Here is a 15836-nt window from a genome sequence, read left to right on the forward strand (position 1 = left end):
GAACCAATTAATAGTTGGATTGCTCGCCAGAAACCCAACCAGGCGCACATAGCGCGCGTGTGTGTATGTTGCTAACCTAGCTAGTTAGTTAGCCATTAATAAAGTTCCTAACGTTACAACATGGCAGACGGCTGGAGCACCGACACCGGAGAGGTTGCCTAACGTTCCCGGGATGCTGTCAAAAACCTTACAATTAAGTAAGTTGCAGTTGGCCTTTGTGTGGCTTTTATTCCTTGCATTGCCATACAAGCAAGACACTGTCTTTAGCTAATGTTAGCTCTCAAAGCAGATGATGATAAACACCCAGTATATTGCTTGACCTGATCCCTGAGTTTGCCATGAAAACATGGCATTTGTTTATATTTACAATGGTGTTTACAGGATCCGTATTCAGAGAGTCACCTTCACAGCAGCCCTCTCAACACCTTCAGCAGCAGGTTTTGACTCAACAGGAGAGGGGAGGCATTGAGCTGGACACCCTCAACTCACAGGCTCAATCAGGTATTAACACTGTTTTGAAACAGCAAGATGATGTTTTGAAGCAAAAAGATGTTAGATGCTTCTTAGTTGATTAGATTTTATTTTCGTGGTGGCTAGATATGGACCAGAACATCTTGGTTTAGTTTTCAGCCGGAGATGGTGAGGAGGAGTTAGTGGTAGGCAGGCAGGAGAGGCTGTTCAGTCAGGTAGGTCCTCTACCAGTGTCCTTATAACAAATAAGACTTCACTGTTTAGGATAGTTTGATGTTGCATAGTTGTTGCATTGCGTAGTTTTACTGAATCTCCATTTCTGTAATGGTTCTGTAACCACAGATGCTGGGAGAGGGGCAGCAAGTACTGGGTGAGGATTTACTAATAAATAGACATGAAACTAAAGAAGAACAGAGTCTGGACAAGAGAAACAAAACATTATCAATGCAGACACAGGAATGAAACTGAGGAAGTGACAGATATAGGGGAGGCAATAAATGATGTGATGGAGTCCAGGTGAGTCCGATGAAGCGCTGGTTCGTGTAACGATGGTGATAGATGTGTGTAATGATGAGCAGCCTGGAGACCTCGTGCTCCAGAGAGGGTGAGCGGGAGCAGACGTGACAATTTCATTATTCAAAACAAAGCATTTACCTAATTTCTGTCCCAAAGAAACGTTAGTGTTTTAAAGCTGTTTTTGATATACTCATTACAGGATTCCCAGAGTATGGTGACACAGATAAAGTCCAACCCTACCTTCCTGGCACATAGGATGGCTAATGTCAGACACAGACGACATGACAGACACCCAGTGTAGGTCCCTGTTACTCACCAAAGTGAATTATTATTAAAGTGAATGTAATTGAAGCAACATTGATGTGTGATGTGCTGCTTTGAAGACAAACAGTGTACCGGTATGTTCACATTACACCATACCCTTGTATGCAAAATGTGTTTGTGGTATTCTGTTGGTCTGCAGTGACAGCACCGTCCCCAAGTCCAGGCTGATTACCTGGGAGCCCTCGAAGGACTTTATGAAGACCAGCCACGTGGTCAACACACCTGTACAGACCATGCACATCATGGGTGACCTGGGACCACCAGGCAAGTGAGTAGCACAAGAGGAAAAAACACTATGTAGCCTATGCACTTATTACACTGCTTTGTATGTAATAACTTTGAAGTACATTCCAATTCAGGAATTGAAAAGTGGCATTGTATTCTTGTATTCCTCAGACTTGGCCAAAACGAGAAGGAATGCTTGTTGTGCACCATAAGAGCAGATGGAAATGGAGTGATTACCATCAAACCAGACTTCAACAAAGTTGTTTCATCAGCAAAGGTCATCTCAAATCTGATTTTATTTGTCACATGCCGAATACAACAGGTGTAGTAGACCTTACAGTGAAATGCTTATTTAAAAAAAATAAGTGTTAGGTAATTATTTTTTATTTTGGACCTAGACTTGGCGCTCCGGTACCGCTTGCCGTGCGGTAGCAGAGAGAACATTCTGTGACTAGGGTGGCTTGAGTCTTTGACAATTTGTAGGGCCTTATTCTGACACCACCTGGTATAGTGGTCCTGGATGGCAGGAAGCTTGGCCCCGGTGATGTATTTGGACATACTCACTACCCTCTGTAGTGCCTTGCAGTCAAAGTCCGAGCAGTTGTCATACCATGCAGTGATTCAACCAGTCAGGATGCTCTCGATGGTGAAGCTGTAGAATTTTTTGAGGATCTGAGGGCCCATGATAAATCTTTTCAGTCTCTTGTGGGGGAATAGGCTTTGTCGTGCCCTCTTCGCGACTGTCTTGGTGTGTTTGGACCATTATAGTTTGGTGATGTGGACACCAAGGAACTTGAAGCTCTCAACCTGCTCCACTACAGCCCCGTCGATAAGAATAGGGGCGTGCTCAGTCCTCCTTTTCCTGTAGTCCACAATCTTCTCCTTTGTCTTGATCACATTGAGGAAGAGGTTGTTGTCCTTGCACCACATTGTCAGGACTCTGACCTCCTTATAGGCTTTCTCGTCGTTGTCGGTGATCAGGCCTACCACTGTTGTCATCGGCAAACTTAATGATGGTGTTGGAGTCGTGCCTGGCCGTGCAGTCATGAGTGAACAGGGAGTACAGGAGAGGACTGAGCATGCACTCTAGAGGTGCCCCCGTGTTGAGAATCAGCGTGGCGGATGTGTTGTTACCTACCCTTACCACCTGGGGGCGGCCCATCAGGAGGTCCAGGATCCAGTTGCAGAGGGAGGTGTTTAGTCCCAGGGTCCTTAGCTTAGTGATGAGCTTTGAGGGCACTATGGTGTTAAACACTGAGATGTAGTCAATGAATAGCATTCTCACATAGGTGCTGCTTTTGTCCATGTGTGAAAGGGCAGTGTGGAGTGCAATAGAGATTGCATCATCTGTGGATCTGTTGGGGCGGTATGCAAATTGAAGTGGGTCTAGGGTTTCTGGGATAATGGTGTTGATGTGAGCCATGGCCAGCCTTTCAAAGCACTTCATGGCTGCAGATGTGAGTGGTACGGGTCGGTAGTCATTTAGGCAGGTTACCTTAGTGTTCTTGGGCACAGGGACTATGGTGGTATTACAGACTCCGACAGGGAGAGGTTGAAAATGTCAGTGAAGACGATTGCCAGTTGGTCAGAGCATGCTCGGAGTACACGGCCTGGTAATCTATCTGGCCCCGCGGCCTTATGAATGTTGACCTGTTTAAAGGTCTTACATCGGCTGCGGAGAGCATGATCACACAGTCGTCCGGAACAGCTGATGCTCTCATGCATGTTTCAGTGTTACTTGCCTTGAAGCGAGCATAGAAGTTATTTAGCTCGTCTGGTAGGCTCGTGTCACTGGGCGTGTCACTAGTCTGTAATAGTTTGCAAGCCCTGCCACATCCGACGAGCGTTGGAGCCGGTGTAGTATGATTCGATCTTAGTCCTGTATTGACACTTTGCCTGTTTGATGGTTTGTCGGAAGGCATAGCGGGATTTCTTATAAGCTTCCGTGTTAGAGTCCCGCTCCTTGAAAGCGGAAGCTCTACCCTTCAGCTCTGTGCGGATGTTGCCTGTAATCCATGGCTTCTGGTTGGGGTATATACTTATAGCCACTGTGGGGACGACGTCATTGATCCACGTATTGATGAAGCCAGTGATTGATGTGGTGTACTCCTCAATGCCATCGCAAGAATCCCAGGAACAAATTCCAGTCTGTGCAAGCAAAACAGTTCTGTAGTTTAGCATCTGCTTCATCTGACCACATTTTTATAGACTGAGTCACTGATGCTTCCTGCTTTAATTTTTTCTTGTAAGCAGGAATCAGGAGGATAGAATTATGGTCAGATTTGCCAAATGGAGGGCGAGGGAGAGCTTTGTACACATCTCTGTGTGTGGAGTAAAGGTGGTCTAGAGTTAGTTTTTTCCCCCCTCTGGTTGCACATTTAACATGCTGGTTGAAATTAGGTCAAACTGATTGAAGTTTCCCTCCATTAATGTCCCCGGCCACTAGGAGCGCCGCCTCTGGATGAGTGTTTTCCTGTTTGCTTATGGCGGTATTCAGCTCATTGAGTGCGGTCTTAGTGCCAGCATCGGTCTGTGGTGGTGTGTAGACAGCTATGAAAAATATAGATGAAAACTTTCTAGGTAGATAGTGTGGTCTGCAGCTTATCATGAGATACTCTAGCTCAGGCGAGCAAAACCTTGAGACTTCCTCGTGCACCAGCTGCTGTCCTATCCTGCCGATAGTGTTTAACCCGCCAGCTGTATGTTATTAATGACGTCGTTCAGCCACGACTCTGTGAAGCATAAGATATTACAGTTTTTAAGGTCCCATTGGTAGGATATGTGCTTTTAGTTCGTCCCATTTATTTTCCAGCTATTGTACGTTGGCTAACAGTACGGATGGCAAAGGCAGATTAGCCACTCGTTGCCTGATCCTCACAAGGCACCCCGATCTCCTTCTGCGAAATCTACATATTTTTTTCCTACGAATGACAAGGATGAGGGCCTGTTCAGGTGTCTGGAGTAAATCCCTCTCGTCTGACTCATTACAGAAAAATTATTTGTCCAATTCAAGGTGGGTAATCGCTGTTCTGATGTCCAGAAGCTCTTTTCGGTCTGGAGGTCATTTTGCAGGGCTCTGGCAGTGCACCTCCTTGCACAAAGGCGGAGGTAGCGGTCCTGCTGCTGGGTTGTTGCCCTCCTACGGCCTCCTCCACGTCTCCTGATGTACTGGCCTGTCTCCTGGTAGCGCCTCCATGCTCTGGACACTACGCTGACAGACACAGCAAACCTTTTTGCCACAGCTCACATTGATGTGCCATCCTGGATGAACTGCACTACCTGAGCCACTTGTGTGGGTTGTAGACTCCGTCTCATGCTACCACTAGAGCAGGGGTGTCAAACTCATTTCGCATCGTGGGCCACATACGGCCTAGGGAGATGTCAAGTGGGCCGGACCATTAAAATTATACCATACTCTGCTATAAATAAACAAAATATCATGTCTTTCCTTTGTTTTGGTGTAAAGAAGCACAAGAACATTAGGAAAATATTGAAATTTAATGAACTATCCTTTTACAAAACATTTCATGAAACACCTCATATTTCCTTAGACAAATGTGCAATTTACTTTTATCATTCACAAATATGCATTGCAACTGATCCCACTGATTGTACAAAGGCACAAAACTTTAATTGGTACTGAAAAATATAGTAATGCACTTTAAGATTAAATGAGACTTTTAAAGAAAGGAATTTTTAAACCACTTACACATACGCATATAAAATCTAAATGTAATCCCTGCGTACACCTTACAAACTAAGGAGAGTGATTTTAAATGTGTAATGAAGAAAGTGTTCGCCTGTCCTGTAAATCTGTAAACTTCATACATGAAACATACATACACATACAATACATACTGAAAATTTATGGAGTTGTATGAACAGTAGAATTCCATCACACAACTTTTGTTTTGAAGCTGCTGACTAACATTAAAGTGCACATTTTTTAAATCACCACAGTAAGGATTCATCTTCACAGAGCTGTATTCTTTCAATGCAAACAGTATCTAAGGCAGCATTTTAAAGGTGTTAGTCTAGTCTGGACTTGTATTTGTTCCTGAAACTTGGCATCTTTTGGCCTGTACAAGTGCATCAACACCAGGTGTCATGTCCTGACTAGCTGTCACTTTCAGAATGTCATTTAAGTGCTTGTTTGTGAGCCTTGAACGCATTTTTGTTTTATTGATATTCATCACTGAGAAAATTTGTTCACAAAGGTAGGTTTTCCCAAACATGCACAAAATTTTAGCAGCCAGGGCTGTTAATTTGGGGTACCCTGGTAGTAGATACTGATAAAATCTGTCCAGACCTACAGAGGCAAATTTGCCCTTCAAATCTGCATCACACTGCAAATCAATTATCTCTAGCAGAATTTCGACCGGCAGATCAGAAGCTTTAACTGTGAAAGGTGAGCGAAAAACTGAAAATTCTGTCTCAAGTTCACCAAATACCTGAAAACGTTTCTCAAACTCCCGCAGTAGTCCTGCAATTTTGTCTTTGTACCGTTTCATGTCCGCATCAGGTCTGGTCACACACACATCTCTCAGACAGGGGAAATGAGCAGGGTTGCCATTTGCCAGTTGCATCTCCCACAAAGTCAGCTTCAACTTAAATGCATGTATGTTGTCAGAAAACTGTGTGACAACTTTTTTGCGGCCTTGCAACATTTTGTTCAGATTGTTCAAGTGTTCAGTAATATCAACCAAGAATGCAAGGTCCCGTAGCCATTCCTGAGATTGTAATTCCAACACCGGTTTTCCTTTTTTCTCCATGAACTGTCCGATTTCCTCTCGTAGATCAAAGAAATGCCTCAGCACAGCGCCTCGGCTTAACCATCTCACTTCAGTGTGGTATGGCAGGCTGTGGGTAATGTTGCTGTCGCTGAGAAGTTTGTCAAACTGACGATGGTTCAGACCTCTGGACCGGATGAAATTTACAGTGCGAACAACCACCTCCATGACGTAGTCCATTTTCAGCGACTTGCAACACAATGCCTCCTGGTGCAAAATACAGTGAAATGTCCAGAAACGATCTCCTCCATTAAGGGCTTGTACTTTGTCTTTGAACTTTGTCGCGACACCTGCTTTCTTTCCGACCATGGATGGCGCGCCGTCTGTAGCCAGGCTGACAGCGCGGGACCAGTCCACTCCAACTCTGTCCAATGCAGCAACGACAGAGCCGAAAATGTCCTCGGCTGTTGTGATGTCCATCATTGGCACTAACTCAAGAAACTCTTCAGTAACAGTCAATGTCTCATCAACTCCTCGAATAAATATGGCCAGTTGGGCCACGTCTGTGATGTCAGTGCTCTCGTCAATTGCCACGGAAAATGCAATAAATGACTTGACTCTCTGTTTCAATTGACTGTCTAAATCTGCCGATAGTTCCGAAATCCTCTCTGCTATAGTATTCCTCGTCAGGCTAATATTGGCAAAAGCTTGTCGCTTCTCGGGACATACAAGTTCAGCCGCCTTCATCATGCATCGTTTAACAAAGTCACCGTCGGAATACGGCTTCGACGCTAATGCTATTTCGCTAGCAATTAGGTAGCTGGCTTTTACCGCTGCTTCACTGACTTCTCGGCTCTGGATGAAAGTTGACTGCTGTTTCCTCAGACCCGCCAGCAATTCGTTAATCTTATCTCTTCTCAGTTGTCCTTGCAAGCCGTCATATTTTTCGCTGTGATGAGTCTCGTAGTGGCGTCGAATATTATATTCCTTCAATACCGAAACTTGTTGCAAACACACCAAGCACGAAGGTTTTCCGTGCATCTCTGTAAATAAATAGGACGTGGTCCATTTTTCTTTGAAAATTCTACACTCCTTATCTACTTTTCTCCGTTTGGATAACGACATTTTGGCTAATGAGGGTGTAGCGGAGAGGTAGAGACCAAGGTATTAACAACGTCGTAACAAGCAGCAGATGGCGCATTGATACCGTCTGCTGTTTTCAGTCTGTCTCAGTGATGCGGCTTGTCTTCTACTCTGATGGAGTGCGCCCCTTAGCGGATAATCCATGAATTGCAGTGAATTAAAAATATTAATTCCATGTCTTTTATGCATTTTTTCCACTTTCAAATTATCCTGCGGGCCTGATCGAACCTCCTTGGGGGCCGGTTCCGGCCCGCGGGCCGTATGTTTGACACCCCTGCACTAGAGTGAAAGCACCGCCAGCATTCAAAAGTGACCAAAACATCAGCCAGGAAGCATAGGAACTGAGAAGTGGTCTGTGGTCACCACCTGCAGAACCATTCCTTTATTGGGGGTGTCTTGCTAATTGCCTATAATTTCCACCTTTTGTCTATTCCATTTGCACAACAGCATGTGAAATGTCTTGTCAATCAGTGTTGCTTCCTAAGTGGACAGTTTGATTTCACAGAAGTGTGATTGACTTGGAGTTACATTGTGTTGTTTAAGTGTTCCCTTTATTTTTTTGAGCAGTGTATATATATATATATATATATATATATATATATATATATATATATATATATATATATATATATATAGTATTTACAAATTCACCACATTTATGATTTTATATGGGAATCAAAAAGCTTTCATGAATGTTCACCATGTGCTGATGTGCTCAGCACTGTCAACAGACCCCATTATGACATCACAATGTAACGGAAGCCTTGCCATCATATCATTGCTGGTTCCATCTGACAAGCAACATTTCATTTCCACTCATTTCATGATAGATCTCTCACAGAGATAGGTTAAGTTCTTATTTTGAGAGTGTTCATATTTATCATCAATGGCTTATCGAGGAAGAAAATCAAGTGAGTTTGACAAACTCCAGAAGGAGAATTCTCAGATGAAGAGTGTCATCGAACACTTGAGGAAGCAAAACATGGCTTTAAACCAACAGGATGACCAGGACAAGTTTTCAAGTTTTGTAAGGCTCATCAGTTTTTCAAATGTTTTTCAAAAATATCACTGTGTTTATTTTGTGGTTTCATAGACATACAGTAGGCCTACATCCATAAAATCTTTAGCATAAAAGCTTTTTTTGACACACTGTAAAAACTATTTTGCCTACTTCACTTCTGCTATTCATTTCATACTGTCCCATTGTGATCCAGGGCTATCAGGAGAGCTACCCAATCCCAGAGGGCCATCGTGGCTTCATCAGTGATGCCAGACTTCTGCAGATGCAGAGAGCTGAGAGAGAGGCCATGGAAGTAAAGCAAAGAAAGATAAGTGCTATCCATGAGAATTATGTCCGGACTGCTCTCATCGGGGTTGGCAGCACCTTCGCGCACCACTTCGTCCCCTCTATTCAGTGCATTCCGCGGCCGAAAGCTCCACCAAGGCCTTTGCCACGAAGGCTTGAACACATAGCTCTGGCCCCACTGAAGAACGTGGTGGGGGTGGACGGAGCCCAAGTTCGATCCGGATCTCACTCTCTGGAGTCCATCCAGGTAAATAAGTCATTCAGCAGCAGTAGCGTGTGGCCTGTTCCCGTCCCTCCCACTGGAGCTCCCTCCAAGAGGGGCAAGAAGAAGAAGGGCAGGCGGGGAGTCAAAGCCCTGAAAGTCCAGTCGGACCAGGGCTGTGCTGACAACAGACCCATTGACCTGATTGAGGAGGAGAGGGACATCGAGACTCACCTGAAGGAGGAGGCCTGGAAGGTGAAATTTATAGTAAATGTAAAAATGTGCAGTTCAAAATTATACTTGGACTGATAAATTGCCAAAACAGATAGTGGTTCCATGTCTTATAATCAAATCAAACTTTATTTATCACGTGCGCCGAACACAACAAGTGTAGACCTTACTGTGAAACCAACAGTGTAGTTCAAGAAGAGTTAAGAAAATATTGACCAAATACTAAAGTAAAAAATAATAATATTTAAAGTAACACAATGACATAACAATAACGAGGCTAAATACAGGGGGTATCGGTACCGAGTCAGTGTGCGGGGGTACAGGTTAGAAAGGATACTCTCTTTGACAGCATGATATAATAGAACCTAGAATACAGGATCTCTCTGTGTATTAGTTTATGTATACACAAGTTCTATATGTATTTTTATGATGGGAGCATTCTTTTCTGGTCTACGCCAAAGGTGGTACATGAGGTGAAGGCCATGGGCAGGAGAAGTTTGGGCTTGGCCATGTCCATGGGGGAAATAGCCACCAGCTCTCTGGGAAGCCTGAGCTCAGGGGATATGAACACCCCTGTGGAGCTCTGTGACTACCTGGATGTCGGGACCCCGGTCAAGTCGCGTGACAGCCCACCCAGGCCTGCTCCCCCTCCTACCAAGCCCAGGAGCAAACTGCCTCGGCCCATAAGGTTCCTTAGCCTGCCAAAGGCTGTCACCGGCTCAGGTCAGTCCCTCTCATGTACTCACACTAATGTAAATTAGACAGGGAGATGAAGCTAGGTAGAGTGATAGAAAGACAGTAGGAAGGGAAGGGACACAAATGGCTTTAGCCCAGGTCTAAGACATTTTTCCACACTGGCTTTGCCTGTTTCACAGTGAGAACCTTTACTCAAGGTTAATTGGACCCTGCTTCTGAGCAGGGTGAGCACCAAAAAAATGTGTGCTAAATTTAAAATGATATGATATCATAATGAACTAAGATGTTCTAGTGTTAAAAGCTACAAACAGATATGGAAATTAGTAAATACCTAAATAAATACATACAGTTCATGGAGAGATAGATAGCTGCTGTCAACCCATAGACAAGAAGGCAGCCAGTGAGCCAAAGGGCCAAATGAAGAAGAGTCAGGACCAGGCCAGATTGCAGCCCCTGTCCAACCCAGAGCAGGCCCTGACTAAGACCTTCAAGCTACTCCACTTTGCCTCTGATGACTGGTGAGCATTCACTGTAGACAAGACCAATGGAGCTAGGCTAAAGGAAGCACAGTGTAGTGTCCTTGGAAATGTAGATTTGAGCTACAGAGCGAAGAAACTTCTGAAATTAAGAGACCAGAATCCTAATTGATGAACATCATTATAATGTTTTTGGAAAATGTTGTCGAAATTGCTTACGTTTCTTTCACTGAATTGCAGGGAGAAGAAGATCGAGGGCTTGACCTCTCTCCGTGTGATGGCTCAGAACCACGTGGACATACTGATGCCTAAACTCCATGATATCTGCCTTGCCATTATAAATGAGGTAGCTGTATTCATTCACTGACCTATTCATTCATCTGCACAAATCTGCTACATTTGGAGAACAAGTCAAATTATTGTGTCACGTTTCTGATGTTCGTGGGTTGTACTGCTCAACATTAATAGCTGGTCCTGTGCGTGTTATTATGATTCAGGTGAAGAACCTGCGCTCTGCAGTGTCCTGTGCTGCCATGGCCACACTGGGTGACATGTACGTCCACCTCCAGAGGGCCATGGACAGTGAGGTGGAGGGGACGGCACGCGTGCTGCTGCACAAAGCCAGCGAGGCCAACACCTTCATCCGGCAGGGCGCCAACTTTGCCCTGGGTCACATGGTGCAGAGCTGCACCCCTACCCGTGTCATGAATGCCCTGCTGGTCGGTGGGCTGAGGTAAAGAGGGAGAGGGGTCAATTAACACTCACTAACGGGTAGATCCAGACTTACACAAATTATCCCATTATCCAAGCCTCGAAATCGAGAAGATTGAAATACTGCAAGTTTTTAATTAACTGCCTTTTTCATCAGCATGCTAGGTTATTCCACAACACTTCCGGCAGCAACTCACCCCAACGTTAGACGTCACATTTTAATGGAATCACATTTTTTTATTTTGTCTTATACCTCCTTGTGTTGTGTACTTCTTATTTTACCAATGCGTTATTTAGATTATTTTTAGCCATTGGTGGAGAGGTACTGTCTACTGATGTGTGCTAGCCTTTGGGGAGTAACAAGTCATTTATAAACATTTATAAAGTATATATAGTGAACACTTTAGATTAGGGGCTATTCTTGAGGCACTGAGGTATTAGTAAGTGCATGTACTCACATTCATAAATGCACTCATTAATAAATACACCATTCGTGACATTTATAAATACACTTAAAAATATGTATATAATTGGTGAGTCAAACCATTAATCAATCATTAACAAATGCCTTGACAACACCTCCTTTATAACTGGTTTATAGTACATTAGTAGTACATTATTAATCATGAACATACTATGATCAAACACCTTATTAATTATCTGATAAATCATGAACAAATCATTTAAAATAGCGTTTATAAATGTGTAAATAACTATTTATAGATTTCTTATTGACATTTACAAATGTAGGAATAAGTAAACTCTTTACAAACAGTTTATAAATGGTATATTAAGGGACCTTAATATAAAGTCTTAACGAACATTTTGATCCATCGATGAGACTTCATCAATACAATCCATTATCATTTGTCTCCTAACTCATGTATCTCTATGACATGTAACTGATGTGCTCTGTTTTTCCTTCCTCAGCCACCGTAACGCTGCGGTGAGGAGCTGCACTGCTCAGCACCTGGAGAGACTGGCTGAGGTCATGGGGATGGCTCGTCTCCTGTCGGGGAAGAAAGACCTTACTGACCGCTTCTTGATTGCCGTCAGTAAACTGGCTGTGGACCCTGCACAGGAAGCCAGGTGGGAAGTTCCTCCTGTAAAGTAGCTTGCTTCAACATAACAGTTAAAGCCGGGATTCAATCCATGGCTCGCTATAGCATTAGATCGCCGACAATGCAGCTTTTAAAGGTAATTTACTCGAGTCAACATCTGCAGCGTTTACCACGAATACAAATTGAAATTGCCTTTAAAAGCCACATTGTCTACAGCGTCTATGCTAAAGGGTGTCATGGATTGAATTGCAGATTTGAGGTATTCCAAAACAACCACAGGTTCTCTTGGAGGGGAATAGTAATTGAAAACAAAAAGGAAAAATTATAAACACAAATAATTGCTACGTGGCATAGAAAAATCCAAGTCCAGGCACTCATGTGGGTTTGAAAGTTAAAAAGCCAAAAGCTTAGCCAAAGCCAAAGGCCGGCAGGGATGTTCTTCTCCCATCGCCAACGAAGGACCTCCTGTGGTGGGCGGGGTGCAGTGCACGCTGACATGGTCCCCAGGTGTATCGGGTTTCCTCCGACACATTGGTGCAGCTGGCTTCCAGGTTAAGCGGGCATTGTGTCAAGAAGCAGTGCGACTTGGCTGGGTTGTGTTTCGGAGGACGCACGACTCTCGACCTTCGCCTCTCCAGAGTCCTTACGGGAGTTGCAGCGATGGGACAAGATTGTAACTACCAATTGGATACCACGAAATTGGGGTAAAAATGTAAAATGTAAATGAGTCCAAATAGTCAGTACCTGATTCAGTTTCCTTCCTTCTGTTTGGTGCCTAATGAAGACAACCCTAGTTGATCACAATGGTCGGCCTGAGCCAAGCGCTGTGCAGATTCGCTAAGATTTTCAAAATAACGAACGGTTAATACCCAGTTGTTAGATAGTTGAGATGATTTGTAGATCAGGTAATGCGGTGCATTACTCAAACCGACCCTCTTGCAAATTCTACCTAATGTATGTCTTATTTTGATGGGATATTTTTTCTCAGGTTGCCATCAATTGAGTACTGATTTTAATCACAGACAGCAGACATTTTTGTGATATGTTGCACGTTTAAGATGATATTAATATCTTTGTCCACAGGCATCATGGTCGCAATATCTTGAGAAACGTGGCCACCAATGGCGACTTTGCTAAAATGTGGGACAAATTCGCTCCGAGGAAAGAGCGAGAATCCTTGAGGGAGGTCATCTCAAAGGTTAACCTCAAAGAAAGGTACATTCTCTCTGGATGATTTGAAGAAGTGTGACAAATGAGCTGATATGATTACAGAAATCCAGTACCACTGGGCACAGACATCAGTTCAATGTCTAGTTTTGATTTAAATTTGGGAAATCAACCAAAATGTGAAATCAACCAAAAATGTTGGTTAAAGGTTGGGTGAAAAAAATCCAATTGTGTTTTCCACGTTGATTCACCGTCATCACATAGATTTTATTGTTGTTGAAATGAGGTGGAAACAACGTTTATTCAACCAGTTTTGGCCCAATGCGATGAATTTAATATACTGTAAGATTATATCTTTCTGTCTTTTCTCTTTTTCAACAGGAAAATCTGAATAATCCTCAATTTTACTATATATTTGTATCTAAATATTTGCACATTTCCCAACCTGACTATTTTCCCCTCCAGTCCCCAAACTCCAATATTTTCGCTCATTTTAAGAAATTTGACACTATCATCCAAACCCCCATGTAAATACATCTTTAAACTGCATTGACTCCTTGTCCAAGTCCTGAATCCACTATAAGGCAATATGAACCACATTCAAAGCACTAAATTACCTTTCCTCAAAGCTCCTATCTGATCTACCAGCTCAATAGTGGTCTACTGAAACCATACTCACCATCTCAGGGGGTGCTCAGATTATCAACCACTGACCTCAAACCATCCTCAAAACCAGCAGTCCTCTTTTGGAGGCAGATTGGTCAGTGCTCCTGTATGGCACCAACATTGTGGATTTTCATCCAATACTTCTGGACTATGACAATGACTTTGGACAATAAAATTTGGTAAAATGGAAGCTGGCTCCAGTCTCAGTTTTATCTTACAAGACAGTGTGAGGATGTGTAACAACAATACCTGTGGTTTAACTTGATGATCAGGGCCAGATTACCGAATGGTCACGCAGGGCACCTGCCCTGTGGGCCCCGATCTCCAGGGAATATCATCATAACATCCAAAACTAAAAGTATAGTGGATGTATATTACAGTACGTGGACATTTTACAATTCGTGAGCTCGATTCATAATTTGTAGCCATGTTTAATATAAATTTGTGCTCATTTTGTAGAAATTCGTGAGCATTTTAAAAAATGTAATGAGGATGTTTTATATACATTTTCTTACTGGTGCTCTTCCATGCTGTCCCTAGGAGGGGTGCGTCACTTGAGTGGGTTGAGTCACTGACGTGGTCTTCCTGTATGGGTTGGCACCCCCCCTTGGGTTGCGCCGTGGCGGAGATCTTTGTGGGCTATACTCGGGCTTGTCTCAGGATGGTAAGTTGGTGGTTGAAGATATCCCTCTAGTGGTGTGGGGGCTGTGCTTTGGCAAAGTGGGTAGTGTTATATCCTGCCTGTTTGGCCCTGTCCGGGCGTATCGTCGGATGGGGCCACAGTGTCTCCCGACCTCTCCTGTCTCAGCCTCCAGTATTTATGCTGCAGTAGTTTGTGTCGGGGGGCTAGGGTCAGTTGGTTATATCTGGAGTATTTCTCCTGTCTTATCCGGTGTCCTGTGTGAATTTAAGTATGCTCTCTCTAATTCGCTCTTTCTCTCTCGGAGGACCTGAGCCTTAGGACCATGCCTCAGAACTACCTGGCACGATGACTCCTTGCTGTCCCCAGTCCACCTGGCCGTGCTCCTGCTCCAGTTTCAACTGTTCTGCCTGCGGCTATGGAACCCTGACCTGTTCACCGGACGTGCTCCCTGTCCCAGACCTGCTGTTTTCAACTCTCTAGAGACAGCAGGAGCGGTAGAGATACTCTTAATGATCGGCTATGAAAAGCCAACTGACATTTACTCCTGAGGGGCTGACTTGCTGCACCCTCGACAACTACTGTGATTATTATTATTTGACCATGCTGGTCATTTATGAACATTTGAACATCTTGGCCATGTTCTATTATAATCTCCACCCGGCACGGCCAGAAGAGGACTGGCCACCCCTCATAGCCTGGTTCCTCTCTAGGTTTCTTCCTAGGTTTTGGCCTTTCTAGGGAGTTCTTCCGAGCCACCGTGCTTCTACACCTGCATTGCTTGCTGTTTGGGGTTTTAGGCTGGGTTTCTGTACAGCACTTTGAGATATCAGCTGATGTAAGAAGGGCTATATAAATAAATTTGATTTGAAATTTGATTTGATATATGCTACTTAAAACCAATGAGGAGATGGAAGATGCAGGACTTGCAGCGCGTCCAGTGTCACAAATAGAACCAAGTTCTATATTAGCACCTGGCTAAGCAGATGCTCAGTGTGGGTGCAATTATTGAATAACATATGTGTACATTTATTTTGCAACGCTCGCACACGCGACCCATCTGGTCTGGTCAGCATGTTACAGAAATAGACAGGACTCCAGTCATGTCATACTGCAAAACACCACTAGATGCCGGACATACCATTTGCAGAGATGGGACTAACCAATAATTCCTCAGAAAATGTAAAGAAAAGGAAAGGAGGATAGCTAGTTAGAGCACAAGTGGAGAAGCGTAGTCACTGGTGGGGACAAAAATAATCTTTGCTTCTTTC

The 15836-nt window shown here is 43.8% G+C and overlaps 1 protein-coding gene across 3 annotated transcripts; it reads left to right on the forward strand.

The window, feature by feature from the left end:
- Positions 1 to 37: 37 nt before the first annotated feature.
- Positions 38 to 15443, forward strand: LOC129819060 (TOG array regulator of axonemal microtubules protein 1-like). 3 transcript variants are annotated; one of them, XM_055875582.1, is made up of 8 exons: positions 38 to 197; positions 382 to 501; positions 1187 to 1284; positions 1451 to 1579; positions 1708 to 1813; positions 8624 to 9172; positions 9610 to 9871; positions 10561 to 10662. In XM_055875582.1, the coding sequence occupies exons 3-8, from the start codon at positions 1199 to 1201 to the stop codon at positions 10581 to 10583; spliced, it is 1155 nt and encodes a 384-aa protein (XP_055731557.1). In that variant the 5' UTR covers positions 38 to 197; positions 382 to 501; positions 1187 to 1198; the 3' UTR covers positions 10584 to 10662. The 3 variants fall into 3 exon arrangements, with proteins under 3 accessions (XP_055731557.1, XP_055731558.1, XP_055731559.1); XM_055875583.1 differs by lacking the exons at positions 38 to 197; positions 382 to 501; positions 1187 to 1284; ... (1 more) ...; positions 1708 to 1813; positions 8624 to 9172 and adding exons at positions 10818 to 11053; positions 11962 to 12120; positions 13176 to 13307; positions 14466 to 14589; positions 14873 to 15443 and having other exon boundaries at positions 9783 to 9871; positions 10561 to 10666; XM_055875584.1 differs by lacking the exons at positions 38 to 197; positions 382 to 501; positions 1187 to 1284; ... (1 more) ...; positions 1708 to 1813; positions 8624 to 9172 and adding exons at positions 10818 to 11053; positions 11962 to 12120; positions 13176 to 13307; positions 13641 to 14115 and having other exon boundaries at positions 9783 to 9871; positions 10561 to 10666.
- Positions 15444 to 15836: the final 393 nt, after the last annotated feature.

This window comes from Salvelinus fontinalis, chromosome 21 (genome assembly GCF_029448725.1).
Source record: "Salvelinus fontinalis isolate EN_2023a chromosome 21, ASM2944872v1, whole genome shotgun sequence".
NCBI classification, from domain to species: domain Eukaryota; kingdom Metazoa; phylum Chordata; class Actinopteri; order Salmoniformes; family Salmonidae; genus Salvelinus; species Salvelinus fontinalis.

Excerpts from the sequence above, each read along its gene's own strand:
- LOC129819060 (XM_055875582.1), top strand. The coding sequence starts at position 1,199 with ATGGTGACACAGATAAAGTCCAACCCTACCTTCCTGGCACATAGGATG. Across the intron at positions 1,580-1,707 it reads GACCTGGGACCACCAGGCAA|ACTTGGCCAAAACGAGAAGG; the intron begins GTGAGTAGCACA and ends TGTATTCCTCAG. Across the intron at positions 9,173-9,609 it reads TGAAGGAGGAGGCCTGGAAG|GTGGTACATGAGGTGAAGGC; the intron begins GTGAAATTTATA and ends TCTACGCCAAAG.